This window comes from Plectropomus leopardus, chromosome 3, assembly GCF_026936395.1.
Source record: "Plectropomus leopardus strain MGB_pleo_1.0 chromosome 3, ASM2693639v1, whole genome shotgun sequence".
Lineage (NCBI taxonomy): Eukaryota > Metazoa > Chordata > Actinopteri > Perciformes > Serranidae > Plectropomus > Plectropomus leopardus.
In genome coordinates this window covers 10,696,786-10,715,998 of record NC_142178.1, presented here as the reverse complement: position 1 = coordinate 10,715,998, position 19,213 = coordinate 10,696,786, and the positions used below count along the sequence as shown (strand labels likewise).

Below are 19,213 nucleotides of genomic sequence, written 5' to 3'. Positions count from 1 at the left end.
CTGCAGGTATAATGTGGTGATTTTTAATGAGTTGTGGAGCCGAGGCTGGATGCTGTCAGTCTCACACAGAGAGGAGGGAGAGAGACGCAGAGAAGTAACCACCCAGTGTAGTGTTAATGCTGTCGTTAGGTTTTCGTGTCATTTTCTCCATCTGACTCAACTCCGTCCTCATAATTGAATTAGACAGTCTGGCTGTTTTTTTTCTCTAGTAACACCTGTCAGGGTTCTGGTTGTCCTCTGTGTGAGTCATCTTTTTCAGTGTATGAATGTGTTTGGAAAACAATCTCTGGAAATATTATCTGGCAGCACAAACGGCTCACGAGGACAGAGTTGTCTGATTTGGTTTATTGATGCTGTTAAGCTGCTAATAATAGCAATCTCACTACAAATACAGTTGTAGAAGCTTTGGAAAAAATAGGATGATGTAATTTCTTTTGCTTTCAATATGAGGTGAGAACAACAGTTTGAACTGGGTGTCAGTTTTCTTGCTATTAGTGGAATTGTCTTCCTCATTCTGATATGTGTGTGTCGTGGATATTAAGTGAAACTCCTAAGAAAATATCTTTGGAAAAGGGGTATTGTCTGACCTTCAGTTTAATCTGAATGTAATATAAATGGTTTATCAGGGCCTAACGGTATGTTTCAGTACTTGCAGCCATTCACCAGCTTTTCGTTTGGCAAATGAGTTATAAAATCATTTCCAATTGAAGTGACTGTGGTTTTCTATAATTATGTCATTAATTTTAGGAATGGCATTCTGATTACAAGAAAAACAAATTTTGCTTCTCTAACTCTTTCTCAGAAAACGCACAAAGTTAAAATTATTACTTGAAACAAATAGAGAAATATGCAACTGTCAATTTGCCTGATAAGTTAAAGAGAAAGTTCAACATCATCAACCAGAACAGTAACAGTACAACCATCCCTAAAACCTATTATTATGGACCCAATGCGTGCTGTCATTAGCTTGTACCCGTCACATACACGCATTGAGGTCAGAGGCGGTTAAGGGTAGGGCAAAGACATCATGGTTTGGGCAAGTGCTAGTCAATCTTGTATATTCTATGAAATTAAAGTGGCAAATTTACGAGAGAAAAAGTCAGATGATGTGGTATGAAGAGAAATACAGCTCACAGAGGGAGTAAGACGTGGAGGATGGATGGGTTAAAGACTGGACTTGGGTTCGAGTTCTGTGTGTCGATATTGGTTATTTTCAAACTAAGTTGACTTATTATTTTTCAGTTTTTAGGGATATATAAAGCTGCTGAATATACACTGTGTACATAAACTTAGGCAGAGTAGGTGAATAGACCTGCTCATTTCACCATTTTATGTCAACGTTGCAACGACATCCAGGAGTATAGTTGGTTATTAGTACCCACACTGGCTATTTACACCTTGGGCACAAATGGACGCCTGGTTGCTAATGGCATCTGCCAAAGCAAAAACACATGTTTTCCTCTTACCTGTATAGCTATTTATCAATCTAAATTGCTTTGGTTTGAGTTGACATTTGCTGAGCAGTCTTTGGTCACACATATTGGTGTGACCAGAAGCTGGTCAGCTTCTGTCTGGCTTCATGTCCGGCTGGTGTCCAACCTAGCTGAACCATCAAAGACAAGCAAGAACTGGGTCAGGACCATCTAAAGCCACCTTCAACCAACTAGAACCAGCTACCAGCATAAGCTGGTTTTTAGCTGTTTTGTTTTCAGCAGGGTGGAGGGTGGCTACCGTGTTTTCACAGTAATGGGATACTGTTACCAGCAGCAATTGCTAAATGATTTGCGCCACTAGCTAGCTCCCACCCAACCTGGGTGGTGTACAGTGCAGAGGATTGGCAACAGGCACCATGTTTCTGCATACTAAATGGCTAGCTAATATATTTGGGTTTTGCACTGTTAGTCAAATATGACAAGACATTTGAGGATCGAAAATTAGGCTGCTGGTAATGATAATAGGCATATTTTTACTATTTTCTGATACGTTATAGTCCAACAGGTAACCAAGAAAATAGTCGTTAGTTGGAGTCCTATTTGAAAATACAGTGAACATTGTTGGACGTTTTCTTGGATTGGCTTTATTTGGTGCATCCTCCGAAGCATGATGCATGCAATTGAGTGCGCTCTGACTGATTTTTTTCTTCAGAAAGTTTCTTCCAGAGTGCATCGTCCAAAGAGAATTATGAATGACTTTGTTACATGATCTCATCATACCCAAATAATGTCTGGCAGATGTTCTTAAATGAGTCTACATTAAGTGATGAGAAGAGAGAGAAATGTTCCTTTTTCTTCCATCTCTCCCCTGAGTGCTCCAAGCAGAACCAACTCAATCTTACAAATGATGAGTTCCTGTGCTACATGTGATAGTGGCCTCATTTTGTCAGGAAGAATGTCACAATTTAATGACTTGAAATCGCCCAAAGTATTAATTATGATGTTTTTTTTCCTCTCCTCAGAGCATAGTGGCCAAGTACGGCTCTCAGTTTCGAGGAAACTCTCAGCACGACGCCCTCGAGTTCCTCTTATGGCTTTTGGACAGAGTTCATGAAGATGCTAATCCCAGCCCCAACAACAACACTAACAGCAGCAGCAACAGCAGCAGCAGCAAGACCAAAGCCAATGCCAAGGTGAGTCCGCATCATTAACTAGCTGCCACAGGCGCTGCACTTATCTTCATGTTGAGAGCTGTAGTTGCTTGTTTCCTGATCACATGTATTCTTTTGTTAATCTCTCTCTGCCTCACACACACAAACACAGAGAGCTCCCATGTCTTTCTATAACTTACCCTGTGCACAAGCATTTTTTGCTGATTTTCTTGGCTTTTCTTGATGACTTGACAAACTATAATTAATTAATGAGCTCATCAGACAGATTGGGTGAGTAAAACTCAAAATATAAGGCAGTAAGTTCTTTGGCTACCCTCTGGAACTAATGTTGGTTTACTGCTTAGATTGTCATGCAAATATAATTGTTTAAACTTTTGTCATTATGAACATGCTACACACGGTAAGCTTAAGATGGAGAGAATCTCATGCTAGAGATAGCGTCAAATTTTCACCGATTTATGCATTGAGTTCATTTTACTAAAACCACAAGAACCAAAGAACACAGTAATACCAGCAAAGAGCAAAGAGAGCAAGGGAGATGCAAAACAGAGGTTTGAATGGACAAAACTGATTGTATTTGCCATCTTTGCTGAGCAACAATTTTGTGTGAAAGGATATAAAAGCCCATCCCTTATAGATGCCTGTCCCAGATGTCTATATCTAAATAATAATATAAGCCTGTTATGTTCAGTGGTTTAAGTAAATAATAGCCTGGGTTTTTTATTGAATTTTAGCAGTGATGAAATAGGATAAATGTATTGCATTATGCTTAAAAGAAGAGTCATAAATAGCAGCATTACCAGAGCAATAACCCACTTGGACAGTACTAAATCATCTGAGGGTTTTGGCTTTAAGATAACCATTGCAACTCACTTTTTGCTAAGTATTTTTCTGCTCAGTTTTGGCATGTATGAAGAGCTTGTTTCTTGTCAGTTAGTGTTTGCAAACTTACTTGCCAACAAAAAGTGAAAATAGAAAACCAACTGGATATTTTTGTGAGTCTGTGACTGAAGGGCAGGCTGAGGTCATAGTGAGTTTACCCACATCAGCAGTTTGTAGAGTTTGATTTGCAGGGTGGATAATTGATCTGTTGATCTGGTAAGAGCTGATTTGCAGATGGAGTGCAAGCAACTTTGAGCCCCCAACAGTAAAGTTTCACTGTTACTGTGCCTGCTGTTCTGCTGCTCCATCTGTGCTCAGAGTACGCCCTGTGCTGCGAGAGTGTGGTGCAGTGAATAACCAAACAGTGCGTACATTGCAATAGCGCTCCTAATGAATGGTCCAGGTCCAAAAATATAAAATAACTCGTGGCGGCAGAGGTTTCTATTGTGGCATGCTGCCATGAATAAATCAATGTTTGGGAAACCCTACTCTCGTTTGGCGTTTTGCCTTGCTGTATTTGCATCTGTTTTTCGGTGCTGAGTCTCTTGCATGCCTGCTGGTACCTGGTTGCTACCTTTTTATAAAAGCCGACCTCACTTGAGCACTGACGGAGTACATGCCCAAAAACAATCTGAGCACAGAAAATATAACATACGAAAATACAGGCAGACGGCTGAGTCTCTGCACAACAATACACTTCCATACACTTCTAGTGGGTCATAAGTGATTTGGAGGAATGACTACTTTTGGAAAATGCCGCATAGTATATCTTCGAGTTATACTATCCCCCACCTATGTACACATACAAGATGGAGCCAAATCAGTACTGACTGTCATTCCTGCTTCTCATTCAATGTAAGCAGGTCACAGATGCAAAATGACTGCATCTGTCAGTTGTCCCAGACATTCCAGTTACCTCCACCATGTTTGATTTTCTGTGTGAAATATAGAAAGATGACCTCTAGAGAGCTTAGATCAGCTAAAGCCATTAGGGTCGTGGAAAAATGACGAGGAAGGTTTGATTCTCTTTTGGCCAAATCTTTCCGTCCTCTCCTTTTCCCATGTTGAGTTTTCTGTCTGTCTTTGACTTCACAGCACAAATGATTTCACAGGCAGCAAAGACAAAAATCTGCTGCTCCATCTGGCACGTTCCCTTTGCACGAAAAGCCGTCACATTTGTTTTTGTCGACAGCAGAGTGCCATCGTGATCCAAGCTCAGGTGCAGAATCATGTTGCATGTAACACTGAGGCCATTGTTTAATTGGATCAGTGCTTTGGTTTGGGATACAGTTCTATGATGTGCTTCAAAATAATGCCCACCTTGTTATCTAAAGCCCGCTGTGGCAGATGCCATCATTGATCCACTCTATGGCCATCCTGCTTTGAAATGGCGACAACGGCACGACTTTGTTTGTTGAATTTTAGTCAAAGAAATTCACTCGTGTTCACAAAAGAATTTTCAGACGGACTCGTGTCTTTTCAAAACCAGTAAACCCCACAGATCCCAGAATGGAGCTCCAAGTGGAGCTGGTTCTGTGAAGAGTCATTGGTGCAGCGCTCTGAGTGCCGCTGGGATTCTTCCACCCGCACTTCAGTTGAAACCCACTGAGCCTTGGTCTGCAATGAAACTTTGTTTGCAGTGACTTTTTTGCCGGTAGATGTAAAAGGAGAAGGTGATGAAGTGGCAGGCAAAATTACCGTCAACCCAGTTGCCAGGAAAAATGCTGCCGTTGTATGTTTTTGTGAACCACTGATACGTTATTATGTATTGGACACCTTGAAGCTTTATGCTTTAGGAACACTGAAACAATTTTTGGGGCACAATCCTCATAGCAAACCCAGGGAGGAGTCACCAAGGAGTCTTGGTCAGAAAAACAACAGCTTTTCATGAAAAATGAAACAGAGAAGGGTTGCTATAAAGCACCCATGTTTGGTGCTTTAAAAGCTGTGGGAAACACAGCACTATACCCGCTGGAAAAACATACACAGCTTAGAGATTAGACTGGGTCCAAAAAATCAGGCCCAACCCTCCATGAACCCACACAGTTTCTGTCCAAGCCCAACCAGAGCCTGACTCACAGCAGCAATTAAAACTAAAAACCTGAATTTGTCCTGTAAAAAAAGGCCCAGAGTATATTACATTTTATGTAGGCTATTATAAAATATTTTTTTTCCAATATTAAAACATGTATTACAAGGCAGAGTGTTTCCTAGCACCACTCTTCCTTCTGCTCGTCTTTCATCACATGCATGACAGGTTAAGCAGAGCAAGCTGCGTCCCTCGGTGCCTCCAGTACGCACAGTGATGGTGATGCAGCGCGTAGATGTTGATCACCACTTTCCACTGCATGTTAAGCACATCTCCATCACATGCACTTTCGCCTGCACTCTCTCGCTCTCTCTCCACCCTCTCTCTCACTCTTTCCCTCTTGATTCAGTCCATTTAAACTCCTGACAAAGTGCCATTTAAGCATGAGACAGTTCACATCCGTTTCATTAAAAAAAATGAAATGAATAAACGTTAATTTGGCAAGAACCGACCCGATATAAGCCTGGGGAATAGTGAGAAATTACAGCCCGGCCCAGTGCGGCTCGGGTGGGTTGGTTTCCAGCAGAGATTCAAAGCAGAGATTCAAAACTCTTAACATGGCGTCCCTAAAAGACAACAGCTTTTAATGGCACTATTGCTGCTGGAAAAACAGAGGGATCCCTAAAAAAACAGCCATGTTTGGTGCCTGAAAAGATGCTGACAACATCAATGACTCATTAAAAACCACCCTGTTTAGCTGTTTTTTGGTACCTTATTTGGCAGCTTGGCCCAGGTGCCACGCCATCTATCATCCTCTCCACTCATTGAGAAAATCAGCGCATATACTACGTATGAATAAAACATGCAAAATCGAGGTTTGAGGAAAATGTACAGCGCCAACATTTTCCTCTGGTGACTGGGCTGGCACCCCGTATCTGTCTCAGTGTTGTTGTCTTTAATGTGGAACGTTCACCTCACAACCTTGCACTTGGAAAGGGGCCAGGACTGGACGTGATGTGGTGAGAGGAAATGAAGGGCATCATGACTGAGTTGATGACTTCTTATCATGAGTACACTTGCCAGCCAAAGTCAGTAAAATTTATCTTTGCTGTCTAAATTTGTTGGATTGAACGGAAGTGCTCTTGTGTGAGATTTCTCTGAAATGTGCGTCACTGTTTCAAAGAGACAGAAATAAGTACACATTAATACAACAGCAAAAGATAACAGGAGCCTTTTCTAGTCCTGTTCTTGCAGTTTGTTCCTGCTGTTTGCTGTTTATTCTCTCTGACTGCATGTCAATCAGAAGGTTTTAAACAGACCCCTGACTGGGTACACTGGTTCTACACGACACAACAGCATCTAAATATCTGTTTTTTGCTGCCTAAATGGTTGATAATTATTCCAATTTTAAGCTGGAACCTGAAGTGTAAGAACTGTAGCCAACTGTAGTGGCTTAGAGAAAAATAATACACACAATTTGCCCTATTTCTTTATTATTATCTCATGTAGTCTCTGACTCGACACAGCATTGAAAATGGGTAAGGTGAAGCGTCGTTTTCTTGTTTATTTATATTTATTGTAGTTTTTTTTTGCTTTCACAAATCATCATCGGCAGATACACGACTCTGCCGGCTCTTGGCAGAAAAAAGTGACTCTAGAAATCATAAAATAGACCATATTATAATTATATCACTGCATTATGGTCTATTAATTGCTTCAGTGTATTTTATCATGTGCCAAGTGACATTGGTCTCTATTTATGATTATGATCTAACTAGCATCTAAGGAGTTCTAAGTACTTTTTTAAAGTTTCTTTGACATTTTAATTAACCCCTTGGTACCTGGAGCAACATCACATTTCTCATGCTGCTTTCAGATTCCTTTCACGAGTTTTTCAACTTTGAACCAGGGGCAGATTGGTGGGATTTCTTTCAAAATGATAGGGAAAAAAAAGGCAATGAGCAACTTGGTAAGAAATGTCCCACAAATGGCAAGAAATGAGTAGATTTCGTGAATTATTTTTAAAATCGCTAGTGAAAAATGTTGAAGAAAGTTGGGGAAATACTATATTTACAATTACAATAATTCTATGTTTAAAATTAAATTACAGAATTGTGATATTTTTAAAGCCCTTTTTTCCAAGTCTTGTTTGCCTTGTTTTTATTTATTTATTATTTTAACTTTCTCACTTTCTGTCTTTCTTTTTTTTTTTAAACTAGTAAAGTAATTTTCTTTTACCTTTTACTAATTTCTGGGTTATTTCCTCTTTCGTTGCATATTGCGTTCTTCCCATGTTTTTGAGAGAAATCCTGCCAAATTACTCAAGTTACAAAGGATTAATCTCTGGCTTCTAAACTTATTTATTCTGTATACTATACAGTATGTAATTTAATGCATAATTGTTCGTGTGTGTGTGTGTGTGTGTGAGCGCAATACGACATTTAATTCTGGATGAGAAGACCATCCCCCTCTTTGACAAACCCTTTGTGATCAATTACGTTTGTTAAGTATCATCCTGTTTCTCCCAGTCGACCTGGAGTTTGGCTGACGACCTCCAGTCCTGTCGGTAAATAAATACTATTATGAGCTGAACTGTCGCCGCGCTGCCACCCAGTGCCTGCCCAGCTCCCCACTCTCTGACAGCAGCGCTAATAGAGGCAGCCTTTATGCCACATAAACAGCTTACGGCCGCGGCTCTCATTAGGCTGCCAGTGAATCATGGTATCATAAAGCCGGCTTTCCTCCGCCGCTGCTGTGAGGCACAGAAGAAGAAAATCACTGGCTTTTTCACACCAGGAGGGAACATGTCCGATTGTCTAAAAATGAAATGCTCGTCCTCCTTCCCGTAAATTGATTTCATTCATGCAGCACACAGTAGTACGCTCATGCTTTTACTGCTGATGTAATGTGAAAACCTTGGAACTCCGGAGATTACACGTTCCTCTGTTGATTTGTCTACGAAAAGTCGACAAAAACAGCAGGATAACGTAAACACACATAAACTACTGCACATTTACACACTTAAACTGGCAAGAGCTTTACTTCAGTAATAAATCAGAGAATTACATTAGATGACACTGAATACACTTCCTCTCTCCTGTGCTTCCATCTCGAGTCACCAATGAAATGATTCCATTTTGGTGATCTTAGATCAGAGGTCAAGGTCACGGTGACCTTTTCTGTCTCACCCTTGTGAGCGTGATATCTTATATTATCTTGAGGGAATTTCTTAAATGTTTTGTTTAAACATCCACTTGGATGAATTGATTCGAATTTGGAGGTCAAAGGTCAAGGTCACGCCAACCTCACAAAACTCATTTTTGGTCATGACCTAAGAATACACTCGCTGATTATGATGACATTCCAGACAAATATTTAATAAGATAAAAGGATAAAGCAATCATATTTTATATCCAAAAGGTCATATTCACTGTGACATCATAATGTTCTGCAGAAACACTTTTTGGCCAATTATTCAGCGTCATAACTCAGGAGCAGAAGGGGAGACATTTGGTCAGATACTGAATCGGTGACACTAATATTAAAACAGTGCTTATTGTATCTATCTTCTCTTCTGTAATTCATTTTTTATGGATCAAATGCATCAAGGAGTGTTTTTTCTTTTTTTACTGCTTAACCAAATATACCAATATATACCTTTGCCAGTGATGATTCAATATGAGAACGCTGTAAATGGTAAGATGTTAAATAAGCAGAAAAAGAAGACTGTACTTCCATCGAACCTTTACAAGTTAGACGAGTATTGAAGTCCCATGACAGCGCAGAAGGACTGACAGACAGGGTGGAGTGGTGGCTGACTTGAGCAGTTAAAGGAGAGGGTGGCAGGAAAGTGACTTTGATTGCGTTGTCTGTCATCGGAGCCTGGGAAACAGGCATCGAGCATAAAACAGGCCATGCTGAGCTGACAGAAACTTAACAGTGTCAACAGTGTCTCTGTCAATTTCACAGACATAAAGCGAATAGCACCTTGGCCCGCAGTTCATCCTCACTGTACTCCGGACCACACACATCAGAATTGTTCTTAATGCAAAGTGTTTTTGTATTGATTCAACAAAGGTGAAATTTCGTATGTGTAACATTTTTTACACAGCTACAACAAACCAGCACATTTTGACGTTCATTTATGTAATCTGTTCAGGACATTGTTATTAAACCGTGTTTGATAGCATGTCATTTTCCATGTCGGCCTTTTTGCTTTCTGAACATACTGATTGTTTGCTTAAGTTTACTTTAACAACGAGTCTGCTAAAAAATTTGTGTAACCCCCTTTGGTGAGCAGCTCTTTATATTGTTAGTAACCACATTTTTGTCTGTACACCCGTGCTTTACCTGTATCTTTGTCACATTTCTGACAGCCTCTCGACGCTGTGACAATTTTTTGGCCTCATTATTATTCCCGTCATGACTTATTCTCTTGAGGCGTGTTGAAATTCTCAGGGAACAAGTTTAATGAGTTCCTTCTAAAACAAGTACATTTTCATGGTTGTGTTTCACTATTTTACCCTGATCACGACTTTCCGTTGATTGTCAGCGAAACAATAAAAACATATGTTGTTTGCTGTAGTTTTCTGATGAAGACACATGTGCATCTTTAACCCACTGACATATTTTAGGGTTGTGAACATAGTTGGACCAACTTCAGCACAAATGATTGAATGCTGTGAGGTGGACTTATTTAACAACAGAAGACCCATGACCTCAAAAGCATATTATTTTCTTGCATAGCTTTACGCATTATAAAGTCGGTAAAGGTGCTATATAAATACTGTGAAAGTATCAAAGCGCTCAATCTATAGAGAAATTCACACGGTCTGTATTCAGAAATTGCACCTTTAAACGAGCTGTCAGGACTTCTGTTAAGTTGTGATGGCACAAATCAGTATATTAAGGTAGAAACTGGCACGTCAATGCCGTTACAGTCATTTCCTGGCTGCAATGATGATGCAGAGACACCAAGAGTGCATATGTGGAACACCTGTAAAAATGGACTTATCAGAGAATAATGGACTTTTTCGGTAAGGGGTTCATAAAGAGACAGGTGCTTTAAACGGATCATTTCAGACAGAGGGTGTATACAGGTATATTCAGGCAGACAGTGTGAGAAAAATGATGCTTTTTTAAAAAATATTTAAGCATGTGAGCATGTTCTCGCAGAAACCCCAAAAACAAGTACGAACGTGAAAATGAGCATTATATGGCACCTTTGTGGTTATTATCACGCAATTTAGTGTATATTAGGGCAAATGAATCATTTTCATTGATGTTTAATTTGTCGAATTTATTTTCTCGATTAGTTGTTTGCACTATAGAAGTTTAAATCTTTAACAGTGTTTACCAAAGCTCAAAATGGTGCTCTTAAAAGTCTGGCTTTGTCCACAACCCAAATATATATGTAGATAGTCAGAAAATACTCATTTCAAAGATGCTGGAATCAGAGAATTTTTACTCTTTTTTCTGAAAAAAACTACTCAAAGCAAATTGATGATCACATTAGTTGGTTATTAATTAAATAGTTGAAAACTAATTGAGTAATTGTTTCAACTCCACTGTATGGGCTACCTTTACAAAGAAGACATTGTTTGTGCAGCACACCTGCTGTACGAGCAGTATGACCAGTCTGGCAGCTTCCCCCAAGTCACATTACGTAACACAAGACTGTGAACACACACGACGGCAGCTCAGTAATGTTAATCCTCCTTCCAACGGGACCTCACTAAACTCGCTTGGTTTCTCTCTCGACTCACTGGCACCACATTAGCAGCATTCCTTACCGGCTAACAGAGGCAACCGAACCCACAGTGAAATCACAGCTTTTTGCACAATAACTTCCTAAATCATCACTATTTTCTCACCATCATCCATACACAAACAGTGTGACAATGCTTACAAGAAAAACATTGTGGTTTTGTTAAGCAAGTGGTGAAAAGATAATATTAATGTCATCTGCATTGGCTTACTGGTGCTTTTGTCTTCCAGCAAGTGTTAGAAAAGAGGGGGGAATAGTTTAAGTTATAAGTTGTAAGTGAGCTTTTTCTTGACCTGGTGTTGCAACTGCATATGAGAAGATGAGACATTAAAGGTCATAATCAATCAGAAACAGCATATTTAATTTCTTCACTGAAGCCCCACAAGCTCTAAAATATAAGCAAAATTGGCAAAAGTATCCTGATAATGTCTAGTAAGGGTGGAAAAAAATGGTTCAAACCAACAAACTCAAGCTTGGCGTTATCAGAGAGCAGCATAAATTTCCCAGTGTTCACTGAGTGAGCACATAGAGCGCAGTTTCATTTTGCCTCAGGCCCTCAATGAGTGGGCTCTAGAGTGAGTGCATTTAAAACCTCATCCATCTCACCCTATGGACAGTAGTGGGACATGAGGTTTGCCAATGCAACACCCGTGCCAAAGTATTATGTATGCATTATTCCATTTTAAATGTCGATAGTGGTTGGCCTTTGCGCCCCTGGAGGGCTGACTGCGGAGGGAGGGAGAGGGAAAAATATAATCCCCTGGCGCCCGAGCAAACTGCGTAGACTTTGAAAGCGGGTCAGTGGATGCGGTAAAGCGAACGAGACCCTTTTATCGACAGGGACAGAAATAGTGAGTTTGATTGCTCTCCATGTGATTTTGGCTCATGTTCTCCAGGGGAGGGGTGGAGGACAAATGTCGATGAATGAGATGAATCAGCTGACAAAGGTACGGTGACAGGGAGAGGTTGATTGGTCCTTGATTTGGTGTCTCCTGTCTCCGTGTCAGTCATCAGGGCATGCATCACTGCTCTGATATCACATCCTCTGTCTCAGTTTCAGTCATTGTCATCATTGCGTTTTATGTAAAAATAAAACATCTGTGGCCCAGCTTCTTCTCACAAAAACTGTGAAAAAATCTAGAGAATACTGTTGACAAGTTGCCCTTTACAGTGACTATAGAACTATGAAGAGGTGTTATGGCACAAGCATAAAAAAACCTCTTAAATATCTGTAAAACTGCTTTGGTAATTCATTGCTGCTGCAGAATGACAGTAACACACAAGCCGAAAAAAATGCGAACGCTCCATAAATATTTCAAGTTCGATAAGTAATTAAATAAGTGAGTGTTTTCCCAGAGAGTATAGTTGTTGAGAGAGTTGCGAAGCAGTTTTTAATATTTTACACATAAATCAGATCATTTATCAGATTTTAAAAACAGCTTTGAACTCATTCAGAAGTTAGAACTTGCAAACAAACTTTCTTTTACAGACACTGCACAGTGAATCTTAAGTAGTATTGATAATGGACCTATGGACCTCTCTTTGAGCTGAGTCTTTAATAAAGTTTTGAATAAATGAATGAATTATTACCAGACCAACTGATGTCACAATCAAACTATAGATTATTTGTGTCTTTTGCTGAAGATCGATTTTACTCTTCTTCATTTCAACACCAATAATAAATGCTTCCATATGTAAAGAGACTTTTATGAATGAAAGTGAACCTGAAACCCTTTATTGTTATGGTGGTAGAAAGAGGATGTGGGTGTGAAGCATACACACACTGTAGTGTTTTGTGGTTGACAGCACCCACAGGTGTGCGGTTTTTGGCCTAGATAGATAGTCACACCGCAAAGTTACATTCGCTATTCAAAAATAGGTGTGGCCTGAAGCTGGGTGACGTAATGAGTTCTTGCAGGGCCAGCAGGTGAACTGCTGTAACAGGCAAGTTAACCGTTGATAGCTGGCCCAGCTGGGCTAGTACAAGAGTTATTGAAGAAGGAAAGTGAAGCACTCTCAACTAACAAGCTTGCTTAGACTGAATTTTGTGGCATGTTTGCCTAAAAATTGAAACAGCAAATCAACTCTCAGCTAACTTTCCATTTTTTATATGTATTTCTTGCCTCTGTGCCCTTGTGTATCAGTCTGTGGCGCCTTTCTAAATTTGGAGCTTTTGGTGGGTCCGTTAACCCAGCGCAGGCAGAACTGTTCTATTTTCTTTCCATTCAGAAGCAGTTTTTTGGAGTTTTCAGTTACAGAAGTTGCGGTTATCGATCATTGGATCTTTCAGAGCTGAGATCGGATCGATGGATGAGCGGAGCAGCTGTTAGATTCAGAGCAATGAACAGCCAAGTTTCACTTTCACTGCCCTCGGTGCTCTTCTGCTCCATCTGTGCCCAGAGTACACTCTGTGGTCCAGGATTGTGGAGTAGGAATAACTGAACGGTTCAGCCTGGCAGCAGATGTATTTATTGTGGTTAGACACCACAAATAAATGAATGGGTGGAAAACCCTGCCATGCTAGCTTGCTCTACTTTGGACTCTCTGTCTCTCTGTCCCTTGAGAGGTCAGTGATGTCAAGACAGCATGCTATTTATAAAAATGTGTGTGTCAAAGTTCCACAGTGATGAACAACCATTTGCATAGATTAATTTTGCCTCCTTGAAATTTCCTCATCATAAATCTGGTGTGTCCAGGCCTTAATGCTCCTGATCTGACTGAAATAATATGAACCATTGTTCCTCTTTTATGTTGTTAACAGCTGAATACTGAAGAACGTGCTGTAACCCCATAAGATGACGTCAAAGACGACGTCACAGAAGTTGTCAAACTAGCTGAGAACAGGCAGAAAAGTATTCGTGGTGCGTCCCAGAGGCTAAAAGTAAATAAAAATGACTGAGGGAAAAAGTGACGACCAGACACCATTCTCTGCCCTCCCGCTGGTGTTTGTGTCACATCCAGGTGAAGTTGTTCTGTTATGAGGCCTTCAGTTGCCGCCCAGTCGTCCACATCCGTCACCGCTCGGCTCCCTTTTCTCCTCCTGCTCTCAACACATCAAAGCAGCGTAACCCCCCGCCACAGCCACCGCCCTGCACTCGGCCGGCAACCCGATTTTAACTGCAAGTGACATTTCTGAGATGCCACAAATTCTTCCTGACAGAGAGGGAGGGCGAGGCTTCATGAAAGAGACATCCTGTAGTTTTTTTATTTGGTGTCAAGTCTTTCTTTTTGATGTGTTTCTCAAAGAGGGTTACTGTTGCAGAAAACGGGGGAAATGTTTGATGTTGGAAAAGAAAATCTTAAAACGCGTTGTCGCTGCGATGGCTTCTGTTGAGGCCTTCACAACGCTGACGCTCATTTCAGCACTTATTACATGACTCACAATGTCAATTTTAGGAGTGATTCAGAGAGTTTTTATATTTTATCAGTGTCTGGACAGAGTGGACGGGGTCAGCTAATCCCCCTGTGCTATCCTTCCCTTTCTAATAGGATTTACACAGGAGGGGGGGAGAAAGAAACTTTTCGGAAATCTTTCTCAACATATATTTATATATTTCTGCCTTCACTTTCTTGCCATGGCTTCATCCATAATTCACTTAGGCCTGTTCAAGTGTCTTTTTTAAGCCTCTTTCTTGACGTAATGTCTCGATCTATCAGCAAGTGAGGGTTGAATGACTGAGTAGGTCTTCTCATCCCCTGTCACTCCCCCTCTCCTGCAACTGTTCTGCAAAGACGAATTTGGATTCTTTAGCGGGGTTAGTGCTGCCACTGCGTACTGAGATGAAACAAAGTTGTTGACTTTGCCTTTTTCTTTGCCCTGCGAATGAAGTAGCCCAGCTCTTTGGTATTCCGTTGTGTCCGCCCTGAATGGATGCCATGTACACCCTGCCTATACGCTTGAGAAACTTGGAAATTGAGACACCCATGCCACTGTTTAACCTTGATTTTAAGTCTCCAAACTTCTTGTCTCTTCTCTCATTGTCCTGCCCGTTTGGAAAATCCATTGAAGCAAATTAAAAGAAAGGCACAGAGGTAAAAGATAGTGACAGAGAGTACGAGGCAGGGCGAAGGAGGGTTGGGCGTCTTTCGGTATGCTAGTGTGCAGCCAGTTTTCTCCTCCAGTATCTCACTTAGTGTAGTGTGAGTAACGTTGGTTACAATGCAACATGAGAACAAGGGGAAGTACCCAGAAAAAGGCAAGGAAGGAGGAGAAACCAGAAGACAGTATTATATTCATTTTTGAGTAGTAATGACAGGAAAATTATAAGATCCTGCAGAGACATAAAGCCAGAGAAGCCTGTATTTGAAGGTTTCTAAGTACACTTATGTATGTGTAAGTGTGTTTGAACATCTTTGTCATTTCCAAATGGGTGTTTTCTGAGGCATCAGGGGCGACAGTTGTAATTTGCGAATTTCTGCCTCAAGCTCCTCACAGCCGGACTACAACTGAAGTTCAGTTTTTGCAGCAGATGTAGGTATGGAAGCCAAGTCCAAAACGTTTTAACCAATAAAAACCAAGCTCTGCTGATTTAGTGCTAACCAGTTCAACATTGTGCCACCCTTATTAGAATTTCCAGCAGTGAAAAACTTCAGCATTCAAGCATTATTATACAATTGCTCATCCAGTCAGGGCAGAACTGGAAATGATTTATTGTCTAGGTCTTTATCAAAAGCTCATTTAGATCTAGAACGCATAAACACACACAAAACTACTTTGACTTTGATTACACTTTGCCTGAAGAGTTCCAGCCTCCTTAATCATAACACTGGTCTGACTCTTGCTGTTCCCAAAATACACATATGAGGTTCAGTATCAGCTCAAAGTATTCCATCTCTGGCTTTAGAGTGACTTGAATTGAATCGAAACCACCACACAGTTGAAAAAAAAAAAAACCTCATCTTCAGTGAGAGTGGTGTTGATTGTCATGTGAATGACTGTGCACATTCTGGATAGACCTGTTTGGCCCTGCAGGAAAAAATCACAGAAATCATGCATGGCATTTCTGTGCAGAGAACCTCAGAAACATAACCAGAGCGGCCAGATTTTTGCGAGCAGAAGGATCGGAAATAGAGACCCCCCCACCCGGTCATTGAGCAGCCATACAGAGGAGCTCTGTGGCTGAAATGCCATGCTGCGGGAGGTTATGAAATATTAAATGTGTCCTCTCAGGGGGCAAAACAGTTGCATAGAAAGAGAGAGACGCAGAGGGGATCCATAAGTGGTAGCAGCAACATTAGCGGCGATTGATTCTTGCTCAGGAGACCCTACTGACCACCTCCGGTCCTCTGCACTTCCTTTCACGTCCTACTGGTGTCCTCTCTGTGTGTGCGTTCATGTGTGACAGCTGATGGAAGAGTTTCCTAGGATGCGCTTTTAAAGCCCTCTCTTGCATGTTTGACAAGTGCAGACAGAGATGCCCTCACTTGCTCTCTCTTTCTTCCATCTTAGCTGCCCATTTTACCAAGCAGTGATCCTCTTTTAGGTCAGGAGTGTGTCTTTTTATTCTCCTTTTTCTCCTTACTTCTTCCAGCTCATCTACCAGCACACACACACACACACACACACACACACACACACACACACACACACACACACGCATACATACACACGCATGCATGCAGTTGACAGGAGTACAGTAACTCAATGTGGACATCACAGACACTGCCACCAACAAGCAGGTGGACAGTCAGTGTAAAAGGCTTTTAATGGATCGTACTACGTAAATGAAATATTCAGGACATTTCTCTGGAAACATTTAATTAAATACATTAATGTTTCAAAGGATGTCCTTCTTTAAATAGTTCAAGAACATCTGAAAGATAAACTTCTGTCTATGCCGAGAGAGAGAGAGAGAGAGGGAATGAAAATGAAAGTCAGACTGAAAGGAAAGTGGAGAAAGAGTGGAGGAGAGTTGGTAGAGAGTTTCCTCTAATGAAGATTAGGGTGAATTGAGGACTACAGGAAGTTAATGGAAGTTAGACTATAAATGCTGCAGAATTCAGCTCTCAACACTCTGAGCATAAAAAATGAGCCTTTTCAGAAAGACCCTCTGCACAAATGTTGAAATTAATGACCTTCACTTTCCATGATTTTATATCCTTTTTATTAGGACTGTATATAAAGAGGTGAAAGTAAATGTCTTGGCTGTCTTGTCCTCCAGAGCTTGGGTTTTAGCCTCCTGGATTTGGGACACTTTGGTTTCTGACTGGATGTCTGTTTTTGGAATGAGGTGCCAGACAAGCTGTGGTTAGAGGCTTGAACTAACGTTATGGACATAAACTTGAAACAACATTTTCTCTCCATCTCTTGAATACGTTGCCATTATCGACAGGTTTCTTCTTTGGTTCACTGTTAGACACTATCTTAAGCCTCTTGCAAACTGTGAGATATTTTGCAGGCTTAAAAGTTACAAGCTACACTCTGTGACATGGATCTTAATAAACTCAAGTTTCAGGTATGCAGACTGTGCAATGATATCACCTACTAAATCACAGACTACGACCTACGTCCATTTGCGCCAATATACAAGAACAAAACTTTGTTGGTGTGCATCATCTATCTATACCGCTGTAGTGGTATGAGTAAAATGTTAACAGATACAGTCCTCGCTATAGTGGCATTTATGTGTTTCAAAATAAGTCTGAAGAAGAGGAGGAGGAAAATATAGATGTGGTCGTAGTTAGGAAAAGAGGCCAACTTTGGATGCTTGTTTTCCAACAAGAGCTCAAAGTAAATATTAATATCTACTGGTGTTTAGCAGTGTTGCGCTGATCCGTTTCATACTGCATTTCTATTGTTTGGTTAGCAGCTGTAGGTCATAACAGCAGACTCAAAATGCCATGCTCATCCTAAATTTCTGACACTGTCAAATTTTATCCCAGCCTGTCTTTGACCGCAAGACCATAACAACTGCCGTCCTCTCACTGTGTGATGTAGGACCAGTGTTTTAGAGCCAGGACCAAAGATATCACCATGTTTCTTTCAAGTCAGTCATCTTCTGTCTGGGACAGCCTAAAATCACACAGCGTATACTGGGCTTAAGACTGTCTTTCTGATAAGTTGTCTTCATTTGTTTCTTGGTTGCTTTGCAGTGTTGGCAGTTGATGCCAATGGTGGAACAGCAACCTTCTTCGCAGGATTCTCCACCATTGAATCAGAATTTCACAGCGAGGACATGAACTCGCACCTGCATTCAACGAACAGCCAATAGAAACACTCTCTCTGATTGGCCAAAGTCTACCACCACAGCCTAGATCTTCTAAAGCCTGAAAACAGAGACAGGAGGTGCTAAAGTCTAGAGTTCTCTCAGACCACTTGAATTGCAATATACTCAAAGATTTTATGACATGGCGTCATATCAGATTCAGTGATGCCAAAATAAAACTTCCTACCCAAGCTTTAAGGGCCCTGGGCAAGAACATCACTTTCAGTCTTTAAGACACACATTTGGACAACAATGGAGCTTGATGGCACAGATGAATCAACTTTATCTGGCTGTAGATAAAAAGACGATAAACGTTGGCGAAATCAGAGTGTTTTTTGTTTTTTTTTCAATTGAAATAGAATGACCTTTAATATAATCAAATCTATTTTATCATCCTTTTAAGACTTGAAGCAATTTGTACTTGAAACTGAAGGACACTTGTAAAGTTTTTATTCTGTCATATAATTATATGGTGTTGCCATTCTATATTTTTACAATAGTTTGGGGACAAAAGGTCATCCATGAAGACATTTGGTTCATCTGGTTTTTGTACACTAACACATTACATGTTTTAAGCCCCAGAGTTAGTTATTTCCTGAACAGCAGCCCATATTCATCTGCTTTGTTATAATCCCTGTTGGCTAGGGAGTTTACTCAGCAGGTTTTATGATAAAAATACTGTAGATTGATGGAAAGGTGTAAAATTAGCTCAGTGGACTCAGGTA

At 40.6% G+C, this 19,213-nt stretch overlaps 1 protein-coding gene across 1 annotated transcript in view; it reads left to right on the top strand.

Annotated features, from left to right (window-relative positions):
* usp43a (ubiquitin specific peptidase 43a) overlaps window positions 1-19,213 on the top strand; it is a 159,718-nt gene that overhangs the window by 11,621 nt on the left and 128,884 nt on the right. Inside the window, exon 2 of the mRNA XM_042485616.2 lies at window positions 2,456-2,626. Within this exon, the coding sequence (XP_042341550.1) occupies window positions 2,456-2,626 (171 nt within the window). The remainder of the gene's footprint in view (window positions 1-2,455; window positions 2,627-19,213) is intronic.